Source organism: Rattus rattus, chromosome 11, assembly GCF_011064425.1.
Source record: "Rattus rattus isolate New Zealand chromosome 11, Rrattus_CSIRO_v1, whole genome shotgun sequence".
Taxonomy (NCBI): domain Eukaryota; kingdom Metazoa; phylum Chordata; class Mammalia; order Rodentia; family Muridae; genus Rattus; species Rattus rattus.
In genome coordinates this window covers 24802119-24825453 of record NC_046164.1, presented here as the reverse complement: position 1 = coordinate 24825453, position 23335 = coordinate 24802119, and the positions used below count along the sequence as shown (strand labels likewise).

The following is a 23335-nucleotide window of genomic DNA, read 5'->3' as shown; positions in this document are numbered from 1 at the left end:
TGTTCAGACCCAGTTAGGACAGCTGCAGTTCTGCTGGATGCTCAGAACCGTTTGTCACACGCTTGTCACACGCTTGTCACACGTGTAAAACCTCTCGTGAGGATAGCCACCCACACACGCCACGCTATCCTGCTCACGCCTCTGTGGGTACCTGACTGGCCCTATGTCTTTGGTTCTTTACATTATTTCTGCTTGGCTTGAAAATGTCTCCCTTTGCCAGGATAAAACCAGACTCTTTCCTTCTTTCAAATATGATTTCAACATGATCTCTCCAGTGAAGTCATTTCATTTTTATAGCTTTGTGTGTGGTAATGTGTACCTATATATTTTCTGAGCTCATTTTCCTCCCGAGAGTAAAGCTGGGAACTACACAAATATATGTGTTCATATAACTCACATGGCTGTTTGTATCGTGACTCACACTAATTATCTAGTTACCCCAGTGTTTCGTGAAACACGTTACAAAAGATGGTCTTTTTTTAGTTTGGACACTTCCAGTGGTTTCTTTCTGAACAATCTCCATTGATGTTAAAAGGGCCTCCCTTAGAATCAAACCTCCCATAGAATATTTCAGATCTGAGCACAGCTCCATCTTTATTCTCGAGGGTTTATGAGCCAGAATGATGTAACGGCAAATACCCTAAAGTAGATACCAAGAGTTGATGGAGTCTCGGTGGGCGAGCTGGAATACAGAGACAGCAAAGCCGCATCATGGACGGTGAGCCTCTCTGCCTCTTCTCCATGAACTTGGTGATAATTATTCATCAGGCTCTGAGAGATACTAGATACTAGATACTAGAGATAATATAATACTATCTTCTTTAAAAAGCAGAGATGCCGGGGTTGGGGATTTAGCTCAGTGGTAGAGCACTTGCCTAGCAAGCACAAGGCCCTGGGTTCCGACCCGAGCTCCGAAAAAAAGAAAAGAAAAAAAACAGGAGAGATGCCTTTCCATTTCTGTGTCATGCTAAATATTGTATATCAGGTGTGTCTGACAGCCGTCCAGGGGACTCAGAACAGACTGAGAAAAACATGGTCTCAATGGTAGCAATATTTTCGAACATTTGGGTTTGGATTTTGTCTTGTTTGTCACTCAGGGACTTGCTCTCAGTGCACAGGGATGAAAAGATAAATAACACCGACCCCATGTTTCAGCAAACCTCCCAGAGTCTCACATTCAAATGCCTGATCTTAACACAGGTTGAGTGTCCCATGCCTGATGCGCTCAGACCCAAAGTGTCTATGGGATTTGTTTGCTGTTTTGTTTTGTTTTGTTTCCCAGATTTGGGACTTACCTACATAGTAAGAGTCTTTGGGAATGAGACCCAAATGCTAACACGGAATTCATTTTTTTTTCATATATCCCTCACTCACACGACTGAAGGTGGTTATGTGTTCTAATTATCCACATCTTGTTGCACCTGCAGTTTGACTGCCACCTGTCACCCGAGGTCATGTGTAAGTTTTCCCATTTGTGACATCACATTGGTACTCGAACACGTACAGATTTTGTACCATTTCAGAGTTTTCTATTGTAAGGGCTCAATCGGCGTGGTAAGTGAAAACGTGTGTTAAAAAAAAAAAAAAAAAAAAACGTTAGCACAGAGCTAAAGGAAGTAGTAACATTTGAATTTGGCTTCATTGTATGAGTCAGGTGTCACTAGACAAAGGTTGAGGGAAATGGCGGGGCCGTATGTATAGACACACTATACAAGTACCTTCTATCTACATAGACTTGGCCTTCTATCACTTGTGGAAGAGGCTATTGGAGGGCTAATTTAGCACTCATTCCCACCCATCCTTCTGCATGGAGACTAGGAGAGCTAAATGCATAATTAGGGACAGCCGTGTAACCGAGCCTGCCCAACTGGCCTTGTTTGGAAATATGTTGAGGCTTGTGCTCTGCTTACCAAATGAGAAACAGATATCCTTGGTATTGACTCCTTGCTCTTGACCTCGGAGTAGCCATTTCAGTTGTGCCCAGGACAACCACTCTGAAATATTAGATGGAGTTTAGCATCGACTATGGAGATGTAGTTGAGTCACTACAGTCACTACCTACTTCAAACCTATGTACGTGAGGAAAAACCAAGCCTTCCCCTACATCACTGGAAGGGTTTTCTATTGCAGCTCCATGCACCCCCAGCTGATGCAGGCATAAACTGCATACACATGTAGCATGTGCTCACTTCATGTCTTAGCATTAAGCCTTGATAATTCCTGAGACGTTTGTCTTGACTGTTGCATAATAATGAGACTTGTCTTGATTATTGCATTTGTTATGGTAATCTGTGTTCAGTAACCTTTGCTATGGGAATTGTTTTGAAACATCATAAACTTAATAAACGTGTGCGTTCTTGTGGCTCCATCAGCCAGCCATTCCTCTATTTCCCTCCCTGCTTGCTCTCTGAGCTACAATATTAAAAGTAGATTCACTCTCCTGTCACTTTTAGGCAGAAGGCAGAGCTGGGGGCCCCTCATTTTAAACCCAAAGCTGGAGATTGTTAAGCTAAGCAAGGAAGGCACATCTAAAGCCAAGAAAGGCTAAAAGCTTCTCTTTTTTCACCCAATAGCCAAGTCTGACTATCATTCTTAAAGGAAGTTCAAGTCCCGTTCCAATGAACACATGAGTGATACGAAAGCCAAACACTATCCCGACGCTGATGTGCAGAGCGTCTTAGCGGTTTGTTAGGAGATCAAACCTGCTAAAACATTCCTATAAGCCAAAGCCTAATTCAAAGCAAGCTCTTGGCATTGATAGTTACAGCCCCCGCCCCCACTCCCAAGCAAGCTTTTAACCTCTTCGGTTCTGTGAAAGCAATAGAAATAAAGGAGCTGAAGAGAAGAGTTCAAAGCCAGCAGGTTGCCTAGGGCTTTAACTGAGGAGTCTGTCTCAGTACATGGGGGTTCGAGGTCAACAAGCGCTGAAGCAGAAGATGCAGAAGATATCCAGAAAGTCTAGCTGAAATATTTGATGATGAGATCTATGTTTGCAAACAGATTTTCAGTGAGGATCAAACGAGTTTCTAATTAGAAAAAGAAGCCACCCAGATTATTCATAGCTTAAAAAAAAAAAAAAAAAAACAGTGCCTGACTTCAAATGGACACATTGGGTCAGATACAGCTGGTGACTAAGATAAACAGGTGCACACTTGCCATCCTGGAAGTCTTGGGGCCTTTAAGGGGTGTACTATAGAAAATGTACTCTTCCAGTAACCTATATGTGTAATGACAAAGCCTGTGTGACATTTCTGTGTACTATACAGTGTGCTGAACATTTGGTGTTTATTACTGACACATAACAGCTCGGGGGGAAAAATTATTTCAAAATCTTACCGCTCATTGACAATGCACCTGGTCACGCAGTGGTTTTAACAGACTTATAAACACAAGAAGATTAATGTTCCCATGCCTGCCAGTACAACATTCACCGTGCAGCCCACGAATCAATGCGCGAACTCAACTTTTAAGTCTCACTACTTAAGAAAAACCTTCCATTAAGGCTATCAGTGCAGTGGATAGTGATTCTCTGGTGGGTCTGGGGAAGTTGAAAAGCTTTTGGAAAAGATTCACCATCCTAGATGCCGTTGTGTTTCACAATATGTCGTAAAAATAACAATACATTAAGGGACCATGGAAAAGGGTAAGTCCAGCCCTCAGACTACTCTCTGGGGTTCAAGACTTCCAGAAAGGGATAGCTGTACATGGGGGAGGCACAGCAAAAGATCTGGAGGCTGTAAATGAATTTCTGTAGTCACAGGGAAAACTTTAGTAGTCAAGAAGAAACTATGCTTTCTTGCAGTGGGATCTATTACTGGGGAGGACACTATGAAAATTGGTGGAATGATAACAGAGGATTTAGAATTTTCCAGAGACTTGGTTGGTAAGGCAGTGACGAGGTTTGAGATGAGTAAGTCCAACTTTGGAAAAGTTCTGCTGTGAATAAAAAGACCGCCAAACAGCACTGCAGACTTCAGAGAAAACATCTCGTGGAAGGAATAATCAACCAATGGCAGATTCCATTGTTTTATTTTAATTGGCAAGACTCTGCAAGGTGTCAGGAGCCATCAGCATCAAGGCAAGATGCTCACTGGCAAAAACATCCTGATTCCTGAAGGCTCGGGTGACCATCGGCATTTTTGAGCAATAAATAATGTTTTTTCATTAAAATACTCGCATTGTGTTTTCCTACATGATGGTATCATAGACTAAAGGGTAGTATAAGCATCACGCGTAGTCACTGAGAAAACAGTGACTTTCGTGTGACTTTCTTCACTAGGCTCTTTGCTGTATTGTGGTGTCCCAGAACTAAACTGCAGCATCCCTACTCTGTTGACTGACATACGGTTTAGAAGAAAGGTGCCGCCCTATACACTGGAGCCCTGTGCTGGTCTCGCCTTCCAGCGCACAAATCTAGAACTGTGTGGAAAGCACTCAGCCTGTATTTTCTTGGAGACTCATGCTATCACGTGACTTATTCTTCTCCCCCCCCCACCCCCCATCACTTTTAATTCTCTTGGGTATTTCCTGACACTACAGCAAAGTGAAATTTCATCCTTTATAAACGGGTCAAAATTGCTTCTCCCTGATTCGTTTCTAGGAGCCACCTACTCCTTTTTAGCTGACTTTTTAATGCCCCTGTGTGTGTGTGGATGTGGGTGTGGGTGTGTTTGTGGGTGGGTGTGTGTGTGTGTGTGTGTGTGTGTGTGTGTGTGAGAGAGAGAGAGAGACAGAGACAGAGAGAGAGACAGAGAGAGACAGAGAGAGAGAGACAGAGACAGAGAACAAGACAGACAGACAGAGATAGAAACAAGACAGAGATTTGGGATTTGTTTTTATTTTATAAATTAGACCCTTACTTTGGAACAAGTTAAGGTAAAACTGCTTCAGGGAATCTTGTTCTCAGCCAAAACGACTGGATTAAAGTCAAGGACCCTTAAGAGAGAAAACCGCAGGAGGCTTGGGATTTACGCCCAGGTCCCTGAATTACCTTTGTCTCTGGTTCTTTAAAATAACATACTTCAGCTTTTGTTCTTACCCAGTAAAGAAGTTTTCCCCCCTCAAATTTTCAATACTTTTTTTTTCCAGAATCTTCAGCTACTTGGAGCTACGGCCATTGAGGACAAATTACAGGACCAAGTGCCTGAAACCATAGAAACTCTAATGAAGGCTGACATCAAAATATGGATCCTTACTGGGGACAAGCAAGAAACTGCCATTAATATTGGTAATTCACACCACTCAAATTTTGAATCCTGATAACCTTCCAACAGGCCAACGTGTTTTAATAAGATAAATTATAAGATTTTTTTAAAGCAAACAAACAAACCAGGAAGCAGGGACAAGGGCTTTCATTCTAGCATGAGGTAGTTAATCTGAGCAGATTCAAGAGGAGGGACAGAGCTGTAGGAAAAACTCTGTGGGCTCTGAACCCCTCACAAGAGGCCCCATCCTCCAGCCTGGAGGCATCACTGACCTCCCCTAGTGAACTTCTCAACCTTATACATAGTCTAACACCTAGTGATTAGCATGTAATCTTTAACTTAATGCACTTAGTTAATACATAATCTAATAACTAATACATAAAAATTATGCCTTAATCCTAATGGACTGAACTGTAGAAAACGGTAACTTCTAAGAAAGCACCTTCCTATCCCAGACTGTCCCAGTGTGGTGTCCTAGCCAGGTTCCTGTCATCTTGACACAAGGTAGATGATCCTGGGTTGAGAAAATGTGTCCATTGCCTCAGACTGCCTGTAGACAGGTCTATGGGGCACTTTCTTGATGAATGACTGATGTGGGAGGGTCTGGCCTCCTGGAGGTGCTGTCTGTCACTGCTGCCTGTGGTCCTAAATGACGTAAGAAAGCAGACTAAGCAAGCCCTGGGGAGAAAGGCTGTGAGCAGCGTTCCTCTACAGCCGCCATTTCAGTTCCAGCCTCGAGTTCCTGCCCTGGCTTTGTTAGGTGATAGTCTGTGGTGTAGAACTGGAAGAACTTTTCTCTCCAAGTTCCTTCTGGTTCTGGTGTCTATCACAGCACTGAGAACTTAAACAGATGGCAAGAGGGGTAAGACCAAGATGTCTGTAAGTCTGGGGACCAGTGGCATCCCTGCACCTCTGCCACTTGAGCTGAGCCACCCATCTGAGGAAGGAACTTACTCTCTGCTTTTGCTTTCTCGCCTCCAACCTGACACCTTGCTTGCCACACCTGTCCCCCAGTGTGAATTCTTCTGGAACACAAGAGCTGAGATCTCTGCTGTACTTGGGACCAGAGAGGATGTGAGAGGAGGCAACCTCTCCCCGTCCATAACAAGATATTTTAAGATCTGATATTTCAAGACTGTAAATGTGTAAGGTTATTAGGCTCACCGAGTTGTTTGCTAGTGGCCGCAGTGCCCCCTTTAAAGTGGCAGTGGTTGTATCTATAAAACCACACATCACTCTGTCTGTCTGAACAGTCCATCCGTAAGCCGCAGGTCTGTGTGACGTTTCTGCAGTTACCTTTGAAAGTCTAGAAGCTGGGCCAGTGACATGCTAACATGCTAGCTCTACTTGCTGTGGCCCGAGGTATTTCTAACATACATGATTCGGTTTGCTCTCACCCTGCAGTCAGTTTCCATTTTTTGTAAAGTGTTTGCATTAGTCCTCTAAAGCTGCTATAGCAGAGACTAGGTGGCTTAAACAACAGAAATTTATTTATCACATTCTTGGAAAGTAGAAATAGGACATTTGAGGGAATGCATGAGAGTTGAAGAGGCCCGATATCCATATGCAGTCACACGGGGTGGGGGAGTCAAGGCCTCAGCATATAACCTTGAGGAAGGCGGAAATACAATGTGATTTGTGATGCGAATCTGACAGAGAGGAAAGTATTTGCTGTTAAAACCTGTGATACTAGTAGTGTGGAAAAGGAAGAATCTGTTTTCTCCCAGTTCTGTAACCATGAATGGCCCCTTCTCTATACTGATCACGCCATTACATGTAAAACTCACGTGGCATGGAACCACACTTTACAAGATCATTGTTAAGTACTCTTAAACTCAAGTACAATTAGTTAATCCATTTAGAACTTTTATCAGTCAGATGAAGCTATCCTCAGAACATAAAAACTAGACTATAACATAAATGTCTAAGTATATCGGTGCTAGGGGTTCTCTAGAGGAAGACAATTTACAGAATGAATATATAATTTAAATATTGCATATAATTTATATATGTTTATTATATTTATTGTGTATATATATATTCATTCTACAAGTTCCATCCCTCTAGATGTACAGATAAATAGATATAGGGGATGTATTTGAATGGCTTATCGGCTGTGCTCCAGCAAGTCCGACAGTGGCTGTCTACCAATGGAAAGTCCAAGGATCCATAGTGAGTTGTTCAGTCCACAAGGCCTGATGTCTCAGCTGGTCTTTAGTGTATGCTGGAGTCCTGAAGAAATAAACTCTAAAGCTAGGGAAGGCACGGGCTTGCTAGCGAAGGCGAGAACAGGCAGACAGGAAGAGAACTAGCTTCCTATATAGGCTGCCAACAGATGGCCCGGATTAAAGGTAGATCTTCCCACCTCAAAAAGGTCCGTATTACAGTGGGCTTTGCACGTCAGTGATTTAACTAAGAAAAAAATCCTTCACAGGGGTACCCAGCTACTTGGTTTTAGTTAATTCCAGATGTAGTGAAGTTGACAACCAAGGCTAACCATCACAAGGCCCGTATAATTAATATAGATTTATTGATTGATTTTTATACTATTTTCGATTTGCATACAAGTAATGGGTTTCATTATGGCTTTTTATACGTGCAAGTTTTCCTTTGTTCTCCACTGTCCCACTGCCCTCTTGTGCCTCCTGCCCCCTCTGGCTGGCTCCCCTCCTTCCCCTAGACAGTATGCCCGTTCTGCTTTCTTATCACAAGGGTCTGTTACTCTGTTTCCCTCTTTCCCAAGATTATTTTCCTCCCTTCTCATGATTCCCGCCCCCCTCTCTCTCAGAAAATGGAAGAGAGGATTTGTTCACCCAGCCAATGTCCATCACATCTGTAGTACTAGGCTCCAGTTAAGTGTAAGAAACAGTAGGGGACTTTAAAAAAGAAATCTATCATGTGAACTGAGGCCAGGGAAGCAGACAGTGAAGTTATAAAATTGCAGAGTAATGATTACTATTTTAAAAAAAAAATGCCAAGGGTCTGGGGAGACAACTCGGTCAGTGCTTACCCCATAGAACCCATGTAAAACAGCCATCTGTGATAGTACATGCTTGTAATCCCAGTGACAAGCAGGCAGACAGAGTCACAGGCCAGACAGCCTAGCCTTCAGGGTGAGCTCTAAACCAGTGAGAGACTCCATCTCAACAACAAAAGGTGGATACTTGAGAAATGGCACTCACGTTTGGCCTTCAGCCTCCATGTGCTTGTACATACATGTGTATACACACATACACACACACACACACACACACACACACACACACACACACACACACACACCCCAAATGGAAGGAAAGAGAACATTGCACAGAGGGAAATCAGGAAGAGCTCGTGCAGAAGGTGGCATTTGGGAAGACCTAGAAGAGAAGGAAGAATTTGCTGTAGGTGACAGGGCCTCTGGACTGCTCTTAGTGTATGTGAAGGAAACAGGGAAAGACGTGAGTTTCCTGTGGACACAGTCTCTGAGTGCTAGATTGGCCTTATCCTGGAAAGCAGCATAGCAAAGTGGCCAGTTGGGGTGATGCCACATTGATCTGGGGACAGGGGGCAGGGGGTGAGCTGTGATGGCTTTAACCAATGGTGAGAGGTGACTGGCTTCCCCGTTTTTTCCCTTTTATTGAAGAGAGTGTTTCTCACTTAATGTCTCCTCATTATGGTTTCTTCTCTCTTCTCCTCCCAGTTTCTCCCCACCTTCCTCTCCTCTCCTCTCCCATCTGGATCCGCCCCTGCTCTGCCTCATTAGAAAACAAGCAGCCCTTCTAAGGAATAATAATAAAATATAAGATAAAACAAAAACTAATACATCAGAATAGACAAACAAAAGGAAAAGAGCCCAAAAAAGGTATAAGAAACAGATATAGACAGAAAGCCACTCATTCACACACTCAGAGTCCATAAAAACACTAAACTAGAAACCATAATTTTATATATATATATATACATATATATACATACATACATACATATATATATACACACATATACACACACACAAAGGATCTGTAGGGCAAAGAGAGAGGAAATGCATAAATAGAATAAAATCACAATGTGAAAACATTCTAAGGCTCTGTCCTGACATTTTGAGACAAGGGTACTATTGAACTGCTTTTCTGTTGACCATCGACCCTTGGGAGTGGCTCATTTCCCCACTGAGACTCCCTTGGAGAAAACTAGGCTTTCCTTTGCAAGTCCTTACCAACTGGAGCTAGCGTCCGGGTTAGGAATGAGGACTTGTGTGCACTCCTTTTAGCTCTAGGTCCCACCTCACGTGGTGCAGACCTCTACAGACCTCGTGCACACTGCTTCAGGGTCCGTGAGTTCATGCGTAAGTAAGTTGGTTCAGAGGGCCTTGGTTCTTGATTCTGTGAGTTCATGCTTAAGTAAGTTGGTTCAGAGGGCCTTGGTTCTTTGGTGTCCTCTGTCTCTGGCTCTTACACTCCCACTGCCTGCTCTCCCCAGGGTTCCCTAGGCTCTGAGGGCAGGGGTTTTATGGAGACATCCCAATTAGGCCTGAGTGTGCTGAGATCTCTCATTTTCTGCATAGATTTCTGGCTGTGGGTCTCTGTGTTTGTTTCCAGCTGCCACAGGAGGAGGCTTCTGTGAGGATGGCTGAGTAAGACCCTGAGATTACAGAGGCACTGAGCGGAAACGCCGCCATTGTAATCTTTGTTACTGTGAGATGAGTCTGCCAGGGTAGCCTGTGTCCCGTCAGCTATATCAACTGTACAAAGCCAGCATAAAATAGACAGACATGGATTTTAACACAGGAGTGGCTTTGTTGCAGAGGGAATACAGCAAAGTAAGAGAAAGAAGGCAAGAGGATGATGCCATGAGCATCCAAGACAGGGAGATGGTGGGGGCGAGCGGCTCCAAGAGAGTCACCCACCATCCTGAACCCTGCTTGGCAAACATCCAGCGGCCCATTACTCTCCAAGGATATTGCACATAAGCTTGGCAGCTTTCTGGACATGGAGATTGATGTGTTTATAAAAAAGATAAAGAGAGGGGGGAATATGTTTTGTGGATGTGTGGTGAGGTATGGGGATGAGCCCATGCAGATGAATCCCTTCCCCCTGAGGGACCAACCACAGTATGGAATAGTATAGAGTTGAGTTTATGCAGGGTATGGGGAGGGGCGTTGAGAGGGTAATAGAGGCAGAGAAAGGCAGAGGGGAAGTGGGAGAGAGAGAGAGAGACAGACAGAGAGAGAGAGAGAGACAGAGAGAGAGAGAGAGTGTGTCTGGTCATGAGCATGTGGAGAGAGAGGAGGAAGGGAATCGGGGTGGTGAATGGAGAGAGAGTGGGAGCAAGGAGGTAAGAGAAAGAGAGAAGAGGGGGCAAGCAGCTCCTTTTATAGTGAGTCAGGCACACCTGGTTGTTGCCAGGTGACTGTGGAGCGGAGCTGAGACAAAATGCTAACAGAGATGCTAAACACAATTGTTCCATATTGTTTATCCAGGCAGCTTCAAATGATGGCCTTACTGCCCACCTGTCCTAATGCCCAGCAAGAACATTTTGTTTTAACCTTCCTATTAGTCTGGAAAACAACTGAAACCCTTTCCTCTCCATAACATCCTCTTTAGGTGTTTGTTTGTGTCATTGCCTTACCTGATTCATTTCTTTCCAGAGACTAATCACATCTCCTGATTGTGTGCCCCCAGGACACTCCTGTAGACTTCTGAGGAGGAACATGGGAATGATCGTTATAAACGAAGGCTCTCTTGACGTAAGTGACTTTGTTCTTCCAAACCTTCCTTCCTGCTTACACAGAGATCCGTGCAAACACTTTACATGCATGAGGTTAGAAGATGCCTTTCTAGACTCTGTTGCCGTTGTCCTGCTTTAAGGATGTGTACAGCTTTGCACAGCATTAATATAAACTGACAATTGCCAAATGTCCTTAATGCGTGTGACAGAGAAGCTGCTTCACGAAAACTTTGGGTCGGTGGGTTGCCAGTGCACCACAACTCATCCATACAGAATACTGCATTTTATATATTGAGCCTTTTGTATCTGCTTTGGTGTCCAGTGTTAAAATGTATTTCTCTGGTTTTGAGGATTTTTCGGAGTTATACTAAGCAACACAAAACCACCATGCTGGCTACAAAGGGCTCTTGATGTTTTGTTTTTGTGATTCCCACCCCCACCCCCCTTTTAATGCCCTAACTACTAGGATGAAATATTTAGCAGAATGCTATGTGGGACAAATGACCTGTAAATGCTCTAAAGTCAAGGTGGCTACTTGTAGTTTAAGGTGGAAGACAAAGCAGGCGAGGTGATGATTTTGCCGCTGCTTAAAATAGTTATCATGACGCAAAACTCGGAGCGGCGCAAACCTGATAATTAGGGGTTTGGGTGAAGCTGCAAAGCTACCCCGCCTGTGTTGGGAGATTCTGGAGAGGCTTGGGGGACAATGTCTACAAGTTGGATGTGTCACAGAAATCACTTGATTGCAAATGTTTTCATTAGTCACCCTTAAACCCTGATACCTTTCCCCTTTCTTGTAAAATCTTTGAATGTCCTATAATGTGTGTGGCTTTGTGGCACTATCACCATGGTTCCGCATCACACACCCTTCTGCCGTCTCCCCACATTCCTGTGTATCAGCTTTGAGTTGCCAAAGCCAAGATATTCTCTTATGAACAGTGACCAAGTCAGTCCTGCCCCCTAACAGCTGACCCGTAAAAAGTGAAGTAAATGCCCACAAATAACAGCGCAAAACCGATACATAGGTTCGGAAGATGTCTGCCGTGGGGCTCCTGTCATGTGTAAGGATGCATTTATAAAGAAGGTAATAGCTAATCTGGTAGAGGGGACTCACTGAGCGGGGAAGAATGTTTGAAGCAGAAAGTTCTAACAGGGAAGGTCAAGTCGTCCTTGGAGGATGGAAAGGAGAATATTGAACTTGAACATAAGATTATAACTTGTTAAGGACTTTTGTCGCACACCATGTACGTTTTTAGTTCCCTAGAACAATACAGATGGTAGAAAGTGGACCATCCATGTTTGCATCTAAATCTACCTTACTGCTTGTGCCTTTATCCGGACAGCTAGTCTATATGTGACAGGTGTTTATCCATGGAGATGTTACTCTGTTTTGTTGTTGTTGTTGTTGTTGCTGCTGCTGCTGTTGTTGTTTTTACATTTCTATATTTAATGTGTATGTACGAGCATACCAAGACGTGTATGTGGAAGTCAGAGGGCAAGGAGGCAACTTGCAGGAGTCAGTTCTATCCTTCCACCACATGGGAATCGAACTCAGGTCAGTAGGCTTGGCAGCAAGCACTGTTAACTCAGTGAGCCTTTTTACTTCTTACCAGTCCATACTCCTTCCTGTTAAAAAAAAAAAAAAAAAAAAAAAGATACAGTGAAAGCACTCTGATTCTTACAGAGGACCCAGGCTCAGTTCCAGTATGCACATGGTAGTTTACAATCACCACAAATTCCAGTTCCAAAGGATCCGATGCCTTACATACATGGAAGCAAAACACATATGCATAAAATAAATAAATCTAAAAATAAATAAAAGAAGTCATACCACACTCCAGACACTGCTTTTTGTGTTTTGGGTTTTTTGTTTGTTTGTTTGTTTTTGTTTATCAGATAAGGAGTTTGTTTTAGCTCACAGTTCAAGGTTCAATCTACCATGGCAGAAATTTCAAGGCAGCTAGAGCTTGAACTAGCTGGTTCCATCACATCTGCAGTCAGAAGCAGCACATGCATGCATACATTTGAAGACTTTGCTGGCTTCCTCCAGCTTATACAGTCTAAGATCCCTGTCTAAGGAATAATGCCAACCAAGGTGGACCTATCCTTCCTATCTCCTTAAGGTGACCAAGATAATGTCTGGGACCATCTCCCAGGTGGTCCTATATTTTGTTAAGTTGGCAACACTGTGGTAGCGTCATACAGCTAGAAACAGGAAGCACCTCAGACTCAAACGATAAGTAACTCTATCATCTAGTCACTAATCATGAGTGAGGTGGTGTGCTTCGTGACCCACTGAAAAACTTGAAAAAAAAAATCGAGCCCTCTCTCCTCAGTACCTCTGTACTCCAAAGACGTCCAAATGTGGTCTCATTCAGAGGAACGTCCACATCAGGTCAGCCGTGCGATGGTGCTCACTTTCCTTCACTCCTTTCTATCAAGGAGAAGGAATGGTGGGAGGTAAAATATTGGGAGGAAAAGCTGACACCAGGCTCATCGTGTCAGAGGTTGGCAGTCCCAGAAAACCCTCACATTGTTCACTCATCCTGTTCAGGGCTCCACTTGAGCCCGGGTGTGTATCTGCCCCTGGGGAGAAGGGGATGCTGTGGCTGACAGAGAAGCATGTGAGCGAAAACTGCCTAAGCTCCTCAAAACTTATGAGGCAAAAAGAAATAGAATGCCACCCCGTTGACGCTAGCCCCTTAAACGCTGCCAGAGAGAGGAGAAAGAGGGCAAAAAAGCAATCTAAACTCCTGTGGCTGCCAAATCACTCTTCTTTCAGGATCTAAGTTGCTTCCTCGAAGAAATCGGTCATTGTTTGATGTAGAATTTCTCCATGGCTATAAAACAGAATCTGCAGAGCTGGTGACAGGCTTAGAAAAAAATCAATCAATCAATACTTCATTCACTTTGCTGAGCACTGACTTTAGGCCCAGTCGTTTCATTGGTGATCTGAGAGAATAGAAGAGGGGGAAGGTTGGCCTTTTGGTGCAATATCTTGAGTTCAAACTAGCTACTTTTCTGGAGATGTTTATTTCTTTCCTTTTTTTTTTTTTTTAATTCACTTCACTTACTTCCCCCTCCTAGTCACCCCCTCCCACAATCCTTCCCCCCTTCTCCTCTGAGCAGTGGGGGCTCCCCTGAGTACTCCTCCACGCTGGCACATCAAGTCTCTGCAGGGCTAGGTGTGTCCTCTCCCACTGAGGCCAGACGAGACAGCCCAGCTAGAGGAGCATATCCCACACACAGGCAACAGCCTTTGGGATCGCTCCCACGCCAGTTGTTTGGGACCCATGTGAAGAAGAAGCTATACGTCTGCTACATATGTGTGGGAGGCCCAGGCCCAGACTACATATGTTCTTTAGTTGGTGGCTCAGACTCTGAGAGCCCCAGGGGTGCAGGTTAGTGGGACTCCTATCTACTTTGGGGGGCCCTGCAATCCTTCCTCCTATTCTTCCATAAGAGTCCCCAAGTTCCAGCCAGTTTGACTGTGGGTCTCTGCATCCATCTGAGTCAGCTGCTGGCTGAAGCCTCTCAGAGGTCAGCCCTGCTAGGCTCCTGTCTGCAAGCATAATAGAGCATCACTAATAGTGTCAGGGGTTGGTGCTTGCCCATGGGATGGGTCTCAAGTTGGGCTGGTTATTGGTTGGCCATTGCCTGTCTCCGCTCCATCCCCTGTCCCTGCATTTCTTATAGTCAGAATAAATTTTGGGTTGAACGTTTTCTGGGTGAGTTGGTGTCTCTACAGTTCCACTGTGGTTCCTGTAGGGGTGGCCTCCTCAGGTTCCATATCCCCAGTGCTGTGAGTCACAGCTAAGGTCACCCCCATTCATTCTTGGGCTGCCTCCCTTATCCCAGGCTGCTTTTCGCCTTTTAAGGCATTGCTCTTTGCACTTGCTATACCTTACCCAGTGTTATGTCTGTGTGATGGACATCACGAATCTACTTCATCTTCGCTAACTGCGGATGCTACTTGCAAGGCACCTAGAAGGAAATGACAGAAATAGAACTGGAACGGTGATCTGAGTCCCACCGTGGCAAACTGGAGAACATGCCCACACAGGAGGTAGTCCTCAACTTCATGCATAGGAGGTACATGTCACAGCAGTGACATATAGGCATGTTTGGAAGAACAAGTAGGCATGAATCGCATGTAAAAATGTACAGGAGGAAGGAAGTAGGGCCCCAGGGGCAAGGATGTGGTGTAAGGACAACTGGGAGGCTTGACCCCATGGTCCTTGGAAAAGGAGCCACCAGGAGTGGCCACAAACAGGGCTGAGGTGAGGCTTTTTCTTCTGTAGCTTGTGCCAGCATGCCTGCTTTTATTTTATTATTCTCTGTCATGCCCATGTACTTCCTAGATAATCATTGATTCAAGTGTTTTAGATAGCCAGTGCTGTAAATGACAACTTGAAAGGGAACTATCAAAAATAGCCATTATACAGCATCCCAGTTTGCTCTCTCTTGTGGTGATTAACACCATGACCAAATGTAACTCGGGAGGAAAGGGTTTATTTGCCGGATAGGTTACAGCCCGTCACATCAGCAAGGGAAGCCAGGCAGGAACTGAACCAAAGCCCACGAGGCACACTGCTCACTAGTGCACTCATGGCTTGCTCAGCTGCCTTTCTTATATAGCTGAGCCCCACGTGTTCAGGAACGGCGCCACCCACAACGGACTGGCGATGAAGAAAATGCCCCCACAGACACAGCCAGGAGCTAGTCTAATGGAGGCAGTTCTTCAGCCAATAGTCCCTCTTCCCAGGTCTGTCTAGGTTTATGTCACGTGGACAAATGCAGCCAGCACACATGCTAGTCATATATTGTTGAGACCGTGGTGTTTATTTTTATTTTTAGATTTCTAAGGTGGAAATTCAAATTCAAGTACTTTTTGAGGAAACACCTCAAAAGTACTTTCTCTACCTATTTTTCCAAGAAATAAGAGAGAGGAGACTCCCAAGAACACAGGATTTCACTGAAAGCTCTGGCTTATCCTTCCCAGTGCCCAGCAAATTACCTAACACGTAGTAAATACCAGATAAATACTGGAGCAGTTTAAGTCACCACATAATTTTAAGTTAAGGGTTTCCCTTTAAAAAAAAAAAAGGAAAAAGTGCATCAGTTTCCAATTTAAGTTAATTCATCATATCTAAAGTCTCCTTATGAATTCAAGTAGTTCGTGGTAGGAGGCAGACCCTGTGGCTCGTGGAATTAGCACTCATTTGCCTGCAATCCTGACTGCTAGTATTCCAAACAATGACTGAGGAAGCTTTTTCTCCCTGGGAGCCAAATGGTGAGTGTACCAATCTGGCCGTCTGGGGTCAGACCTCCTGGGATGAACTCATTTGTTTCTCAGCAGGAGATGAAGCATCTCTCTGCACTGCGCCTTCTGATCCGTCATAAAAACCCAATGACTCAGAGTTCAGGCGAATCCTGAGAGCCGCTAGAATGTCTGTGGGTAAATTATTATCTGTATTCCCCATTGCAGAGAGGAAGAAAGGCGGCCAGTCTGTCTTCAGACTGTACTGATTGACAGCAAGAAGGCTCGGGGTGATCATTCCAGGAGCACAGAGAACAATTAACAAATAATAAACAGAAACATGCTGTCTCAGGAGTGAAGTTATGAATGTGTGGCTTGTCAAGTGCTCAGGAATTGTCCTCTGAAACAGCACAATGGGACCTTAAACATTGAAATCGGCTTCTCAGAGCCGTAGTCTAGCTGCCAATATATATGAGACTATTACCTTGGGCAGAGCCTTGGTATGGTGATGCGTGGGACATGCAAAGTATGTGTATGGGACATACAAAGAGGTGTCATAAAATGTGGTGGAAAGGGTGCGAGTCCAATAGCTTTCTGTTGTGCATTATAATACTGAGCATTTTTATAATAAGTATCGCTTTCCGCCTTTAATATTTTTCATGAGGCAGTACGTTCTAGCTGTCAATTGTCTTCCGTATGAGAGACACATATTCCTATATACAATGTCCAATTTTTCCATCATACTAATGTTAAAGTGCAAACGATAGGTCTCATGTTACATTGTTATAAAGAATTATGTTCTGAAGGTCAAAAAAATCACATCTAAAACATCTTCCTTCTTCAGTTGGCATAGCCTGTGATCTCAGCACTCAGGAGGCAGAGGCAGGAGGATAACAAGTTTGAGGCCAACTTGAGTTACCTAGGGAAATGCTAGATCTGAAAGGGAGGGGAAGTTTCTCCTGGTGGTTCTATAAAGGAACCGTCTGTCTCCCAGAACCAGACTGTCTAAAAGCAGCACTAGCTTTCTCCCATGTCTTGCGTTTTGGCGTCATCAACCTTCTTGAAAGAAAGCAAACAAAAACAAAACAAAACACCCCCTGGCCAGTTTTTAAAGCCTTTGAATAAACGCATACATCCAGATAAAGAAGACATATGCCCAACAAATGTCTCATTCTTCAGACATGAACGGAAACCTGACAGGCTTACCTGTCTCCAATTACTCCTACTACTGGGGGGCCAGCACAAGACAAAGAGGTGTCTTAGGCAGAGAGACCTGTTGAACTTTTTACATTTAAAAATAAGAACTTCAGGTTATGGAGACGCCTCGGTGGATAATACACTGGCTGCACACATACAGACTGGTGTTTGAATCTCCAGTATCCACCTAAAAACCATCATGATGTCACATGTCTTTAACCCTGGAGGAGCAGAAACACAGATCTGTGGAGCTTTCTGGCCAGCTAGCCTAGCAGAATTAGCAAGACCAGGTTCAATGAGAGACTTCATCTCAGCAAACAAGATGGGGAGAAAGTCATCTAAACATTGACTCCCAGATCTCACACTCACTCTCTCTCTCTCTCTCTCTCTCTCTCACACACACACACACACACACACACACACACACACACACACACACACACACGAGCATACGTGCATATGTCGCATACACAAAGAAAAGACTTTCAAAGTTACCTATTAAGTAATAAACAGACGCTTTTCCATACTTTGTATGATTTTTATTGCCTTTCATTGACCAGCTCTCTTAGGGATCCTGATTACGCTCTAACTGAGCATAGTTCTGGTAAGAGAGTCAAGAATTTGAATATTCTGGCTTCATGGAAATATGCTTTTGCCCTAGCCCCACCCAGTGCCCAGGCAGGATCCCACAAACCTCTCAGAACCCCTAACATACTGACTCATCCACAGCATCCTTCGTACGCGTCCTGTAAACCCTTCTATCATACAATTCTTTATTTAAAATATGTTAACACGAAAGCATTTGAACAGTGAGGCAAGAACTACAAGAATGCAATACTGTGACCTATTTTTACTTCCCAAATTCTAATTAAAGTCTCCCAAGATTACTGAAAACTGTTGTGGGAAGACCAGGTTTATGTCCCATTAAGAAAGGTAATTGTGAGATTCCTTGAGTCTTTCTGGCATCGCAGCACTGTGGAGCTCTAGAAATACTCCCAGTGATTTGGTATCTGTTTGCTGTTCCTCTTTCTATACTTGTTTGGTAGCTTTTTTATTTTTATTTTTAGGATTTATTTTTATTGTTTTTAATTCTGTGTATAAGTCTGTGTGTGCATATAAGCCTGTGAAAACCAGAAGTGTCAGGTCCCCCTGAAACAGGAGTTACAGTTAATGTTCTAGCCCTAAGTGATTCTGCTGCTGGGACTCACACCCATTTCTTCTAAAAGAACAGCATGTGCTCTTAACGGCTGAGCGGTCGCTCTAGCTCGTTCTTTAGTAACTTTGAACTAAGTTTTTACATGATTAGAGAAATCTTGAAGACTTGTCTCATTGCAGTAGCTCAAAATTGCACCTTGGTTTCTCCTGTCAAATCTAGGGCAAGTTGCTAAGAGACTGTTAGTTCTTAAGCCACTTGTAACTTCCAGGCCCATCATTCTTGGGTCTCCTGAGCCTTGCGTGTGTCTAGCATCTCTTGTGTATGAGAACTGTGGACTCTCCCGGAAGGAATACATGGATCTTAGATACATTCCTACTCTAGTGCCCACTCCTTTCTTTCTTTTGCCTGGCTTTCTCTTGGGGAACAGATGGAGAGATAGTTCATTGATTCAGCTAACAAGAATGATATTCAGAGAAATAAATCCCCTCTGCTCACAGTTAAAGGCTCCCAGGTTCCCTAGTTCCAAACCAGCCCCAACCCCTTCTGCTCCTCTGGGTGTGTTTGTTTCTAGACTGTCTCTGATGTTACAGTCATTCCCATCCAGCCTACTCAAGATACCCAACCTGTTGTGTTGAGAACTTATGTATCATCTGTCTCCTAGAAAAGTAGAATTTGTTGACTTTCCATGCCTTCAAGTTGCTTTTCTCAATGTCATGACAAAATACCATGACAAAAACAAAACAAAACAAAACAAAAAAAAAAAACAAAAGAAAAAAAAAAAAACACCAAGGGAGGAAGGATTTGCTGGACACGTGGTTTGAATCCATCACAGTACGTAGTATGAAGGTATGTCAGAATTCGTGCATGCAAGATGACGCATCTTCTCCTTGTGTCTTAGTAGAACAGAAGGCAAAGGATGGGACCCAAAACTGGGCCAGGCTTTACCCTCCAAAGGCCTGCCCCTCGTGGCATTCATCTGCCATCTAGTTATTGTGTTCTAGAAGTTCTACAACCTGCCAAGACAGGATGTCATGTGTCCAGGATTCCGTGCATTACTCGTCTATGCAGAGAAAAGACCTTATAATTATTAAATCTGTTTTGTACCAAGTGCTAGACTGAGGACTGAACAAGGAAATCCAGTTTTCACCTGGAAATGCTAACAGGCACATTCTTAGGCTTCTCTTGCAGCTGAGGAATCTAGAAGTGGATCTAGATCCACTCTAGGCCAATCACAGACAGGTAGGTGGTCTGGGGACTTAGTTGTTTGACTCCAGAGCATAATACATGGGATGGGGTTCTTTTGTCCTTATCTTCAACTGCCACACTTGTGAAATAGAAGTCATGAAAATATCTAAGTCCTAGACATGCTATTATACGGATTAAACACAACAGTGCCCATTAAATACTGGCCATGGTGGCTAGTGTGTAGCAAGTGCTGATAGCCACGCTGTGAGAGCCAGAGGTAGCTGTACACTGCCTCTGCCACCCCGCACCCCCTTCTTTTTCAGTAAATGAGATTATATGGTTCTTCTAAGATGCCTTAGATAGGGATTGCCATCTGCAAAGGTTCACCATGAGTAACAAGAGTTCCACAAGGGGTTAAGTGTATGCGATTCTTAGTAAGCACATTGTTGGTTTACAATTGGCAAGGGAGGGAAGGAGTGGACTCCTGGGCATTCGGCATAGCTCCTGCTACTTTAACATTTGTATTTGAAAATAACTCGACACAAAGAATATTCCTCTCTAGGTAGGCAACGTTCATGGCAAATGTTAATTAAGTTTGGATGTTTGATTCTCAGCTGGCTAGAGGCTCCAGTCAGACTCAAAGAGGCGGGGCATCTGCTCCTCCCATGTCCCTAGTCTCCCCTTTGTTTTACACCCTGCTTGGGTCAGCAATGCAGAAGTGCTGTGATGGCCTCCTCCACTCTTACTGTAACTTCCAGCGGTGTTTTTCCTAGGAGAGCAGAGCTCTTCATTGCTGGCTTCTGTGAGAGAGAACTTTACATAGCCACCTTGCTCTGAAATTGCTTCCATTTCTCTAGTTGAAGAATATGGCCCCAAACCAACCATAACTTTGATCATAGATTCTGGTATTTCTTTTTTGATATATTTTATGAAAAATTAATTGTTGACCACATTGGAGATTAATTTAATAAGCATTGAAAAAAATTCCAACACCCTAGTAAAAGAAAACCCTTCATGGAATGGCTAATTTTTCTTCTACCTGTATTTGACCTTCTAACACTGTGTAAATTTCTACTATAACATAGAGGACATTCGGGATATAAATGCTGAAGCTGTCATCTATACCCTTTTGGGCTCAACTTACATGTTTTATGCAGACAAACCTCACTGTTTTGGGAACCAGCCATCAGTAAATGGCTTCTGAAAGGAATCCAGAATAAGCAAGTCACTGACTTGACTCCAGAAAAGAAAGGGAGAAAAAAAGAAAATTTGAGCTACTTCAGGTTTTGTTTTGATGTGTCCCCTGAGTCTAATACAATACGTTTTGTATTGCTTTGAAAACTAGTTTAGACAGGTTTGAAACCACAGTGAGTTCTCTTCCATGCATGTTGGAGCTTCCATTCTCCTGTACCACTAGCAAAGTTCTTTCGGAGCGAGGTCTCCAAGTCCTCACATAGCTAAAGGTGTTACTGTTCTCTACCTGAAGCCAAGATATTCTCCTGTAACTCCCTGTGGTAGAGAGGTTGTTCAGATCCTGTAAGGTACACTGCTTATGCCCGGTAAGAAATGTAAGCATTGCTAAAAGGTAAAAATGCTGCCTGAACAAATCGTTTAATTTCCACCCCCCTAATTTGAGACCATATCTGCTGGCAGCCAGAGCATGGGGTTGAAAAAGACCCATCAAACACACACATTTGTTTGGTCTCGTGGAATTAAATATGTCCCCTTTAGTAAACACAGCACAGCAAGACCGACTGCTGCACAGAACCCTGACTGAAATTGTTCACAGATTCGTGGTGTCTCTGTTTCAAGAAATCCCCCTGCCCTCAAATCTGAATATTCTTTACCTCATTCCGCCTAGACATCTGCACTCTTCCCTGAGACCTAGAATTACGGATAAGTGCTTTCTAACCAGGCTGCTCCCTTGCACAGCTCCCCACAAACTGTTGACATTTCTGAGGACTGGCTCCTGGCCTTTTGCCTTCTCTCTGTCTCCCCCACTTATGCCTCTGGCAGTCAGAACAACATCACATCCAACAGCAGTCTGTGAAGACTGCCTGAGGTGCCAGGTGTCCTCCCCTCCTGTAGGTAGGGATGGGGCTGTTGGTCCACCTGTGTCTCTTCCCCTGCCTGAGATGACAGCTTTTCTGTGATCCACATTCAGGAACCCTGACTTTTCCACTTCCACTACTCCAAATCTAGAGTGCGCTTTTTATCTCAATTGGGATCCACCTTTGAATAGCTGTACCTTCTCTAGTGACAGAATGACTCAGTCACAGGATCCTATGTCCTGAGAATCATCGACGTATCTTCCATCTTGTTTCATTTATTCTTTCAGTCGCCCGCCCGGGACACAGAGCAGCTCAAAGAGAATGCTCTTCTGCAAATTCATAGAATTCTGGTTTGCCCGTACGAGAACTGTGCATATAGGTTATTGAATACACACAAAGAATAATAGGAACAGTGTGCATTTGGGCTCTGCCCTAAGGAAGACCTGCAGATAATGACTCTCCCATATTCCTCTTCTCATTAATTGAAATGATTAAGCAAATGGGTCCAGCATTCGTTTTCTCTGTGTCTGGGAAACAGCTTCTCCTAGCCCTCTGTACTTACCTTCTCCAGGCCGTTGATACGGTAATTTGATTATTGCTTATTTTCCCAAGACCATCGGTATATTCTGAGCAACCTCATCCTGGCTGAACTGAAGGCAGTAGGAGAGGCTGGAGGGCTGCCGAAGCCAGCCCCTCTAAGAATGCTTCCTTCCCCGTCTGAATCACAGCCACCGCTGGAGAATAGTTAATACCAACCTCAAAATAAGTGTTTAGGAGACTCTCAGTGGTGGTTTAAAATAATTACCTCGACGGCTTTGGTAAAAGCCTTTATCCACAGAACTATTTAAATTATATAATTGCGTCCCCACCTCATTCTTCCTTCCTTTCCCTGGATTGATCTTTCTTTACTGCATACGCTGACCCCAACACCAAAACACAGACTGGCTACCCACTCCACACTCCTCTCCCTTCCTTCCTCTCTTCTCTACCCGAGCGAGACTAGATGCTCCCAAGGAATTATTTTCCTTATGGAATCTATCATGATCCTGAATCTCTAACTTCCGCTGAGAGTCCAAGAGCAATTTAGCCAGCACTCCAACTCCCTTCTCTTACCTGCTTCCATTTTGTGACCTTTGACCTTTCGCAGATGGCATGACCCCTCTGGGAGACTGGACCGGTTTTCCTAACTACAGTGTTTTACATCTACCCTCATTCAGGAAGACCCATACTTGTATATCGGCAAAGAGTGGGATATTTTTTGCCCACCCCTCCCCCATTATCTTTAGCAATATGCATTGATGAAATACAATCGTTTGGCTGCCTTCCACGAAGCTACTTTGGAGGACCTCACTGACCATATGTTTTTAATGACTTCACTTTCTGTCTACCCTTACACATTTTGCAAAAAAACAAAAAACAAAAAAAAAAACTTTATATTGTTTGGTTCTCTACACATATGTTTTTAAATATTACATCCTAATTTAGGATAGGAATTTAGAAACACCAAAGGTTTTCGATCAAAAACTATGTCAAAGAACACTAGCTTTCCTGACTGAAATGCATACTAAATGGC

At 43.8% G+C, this 23335-nt stretch overlaps 1 protein-coding gene across 5 annotated transcripts in view; it reads left to right on the top strand.

Moving 5' to 3' along the window:
• Nucleotides 1-23335, top strand: part of Atp8a1 (ATPase phospholipid transporting 8A1) — a 227865-nt gene that overhangs the window by 131531 nt on the left and 72999 nt on the right. For all 5 annotated transcript variants that reach the window (XM_032915816.1, XM_032915818.1, XM_032915815.1 and 2 more), the window contains 2 exons: nt 5089-5227; nt 10868-10932. In XM_032915816.1, coding sequence (XP_032771707.1) covers nt 5089-5227; nt 10868-10932 — 204 coding nt within the window. The remainder of the gene's footprint in view (nt 1-5088; nt 5228-10867; nt 10933-23335) is intronic.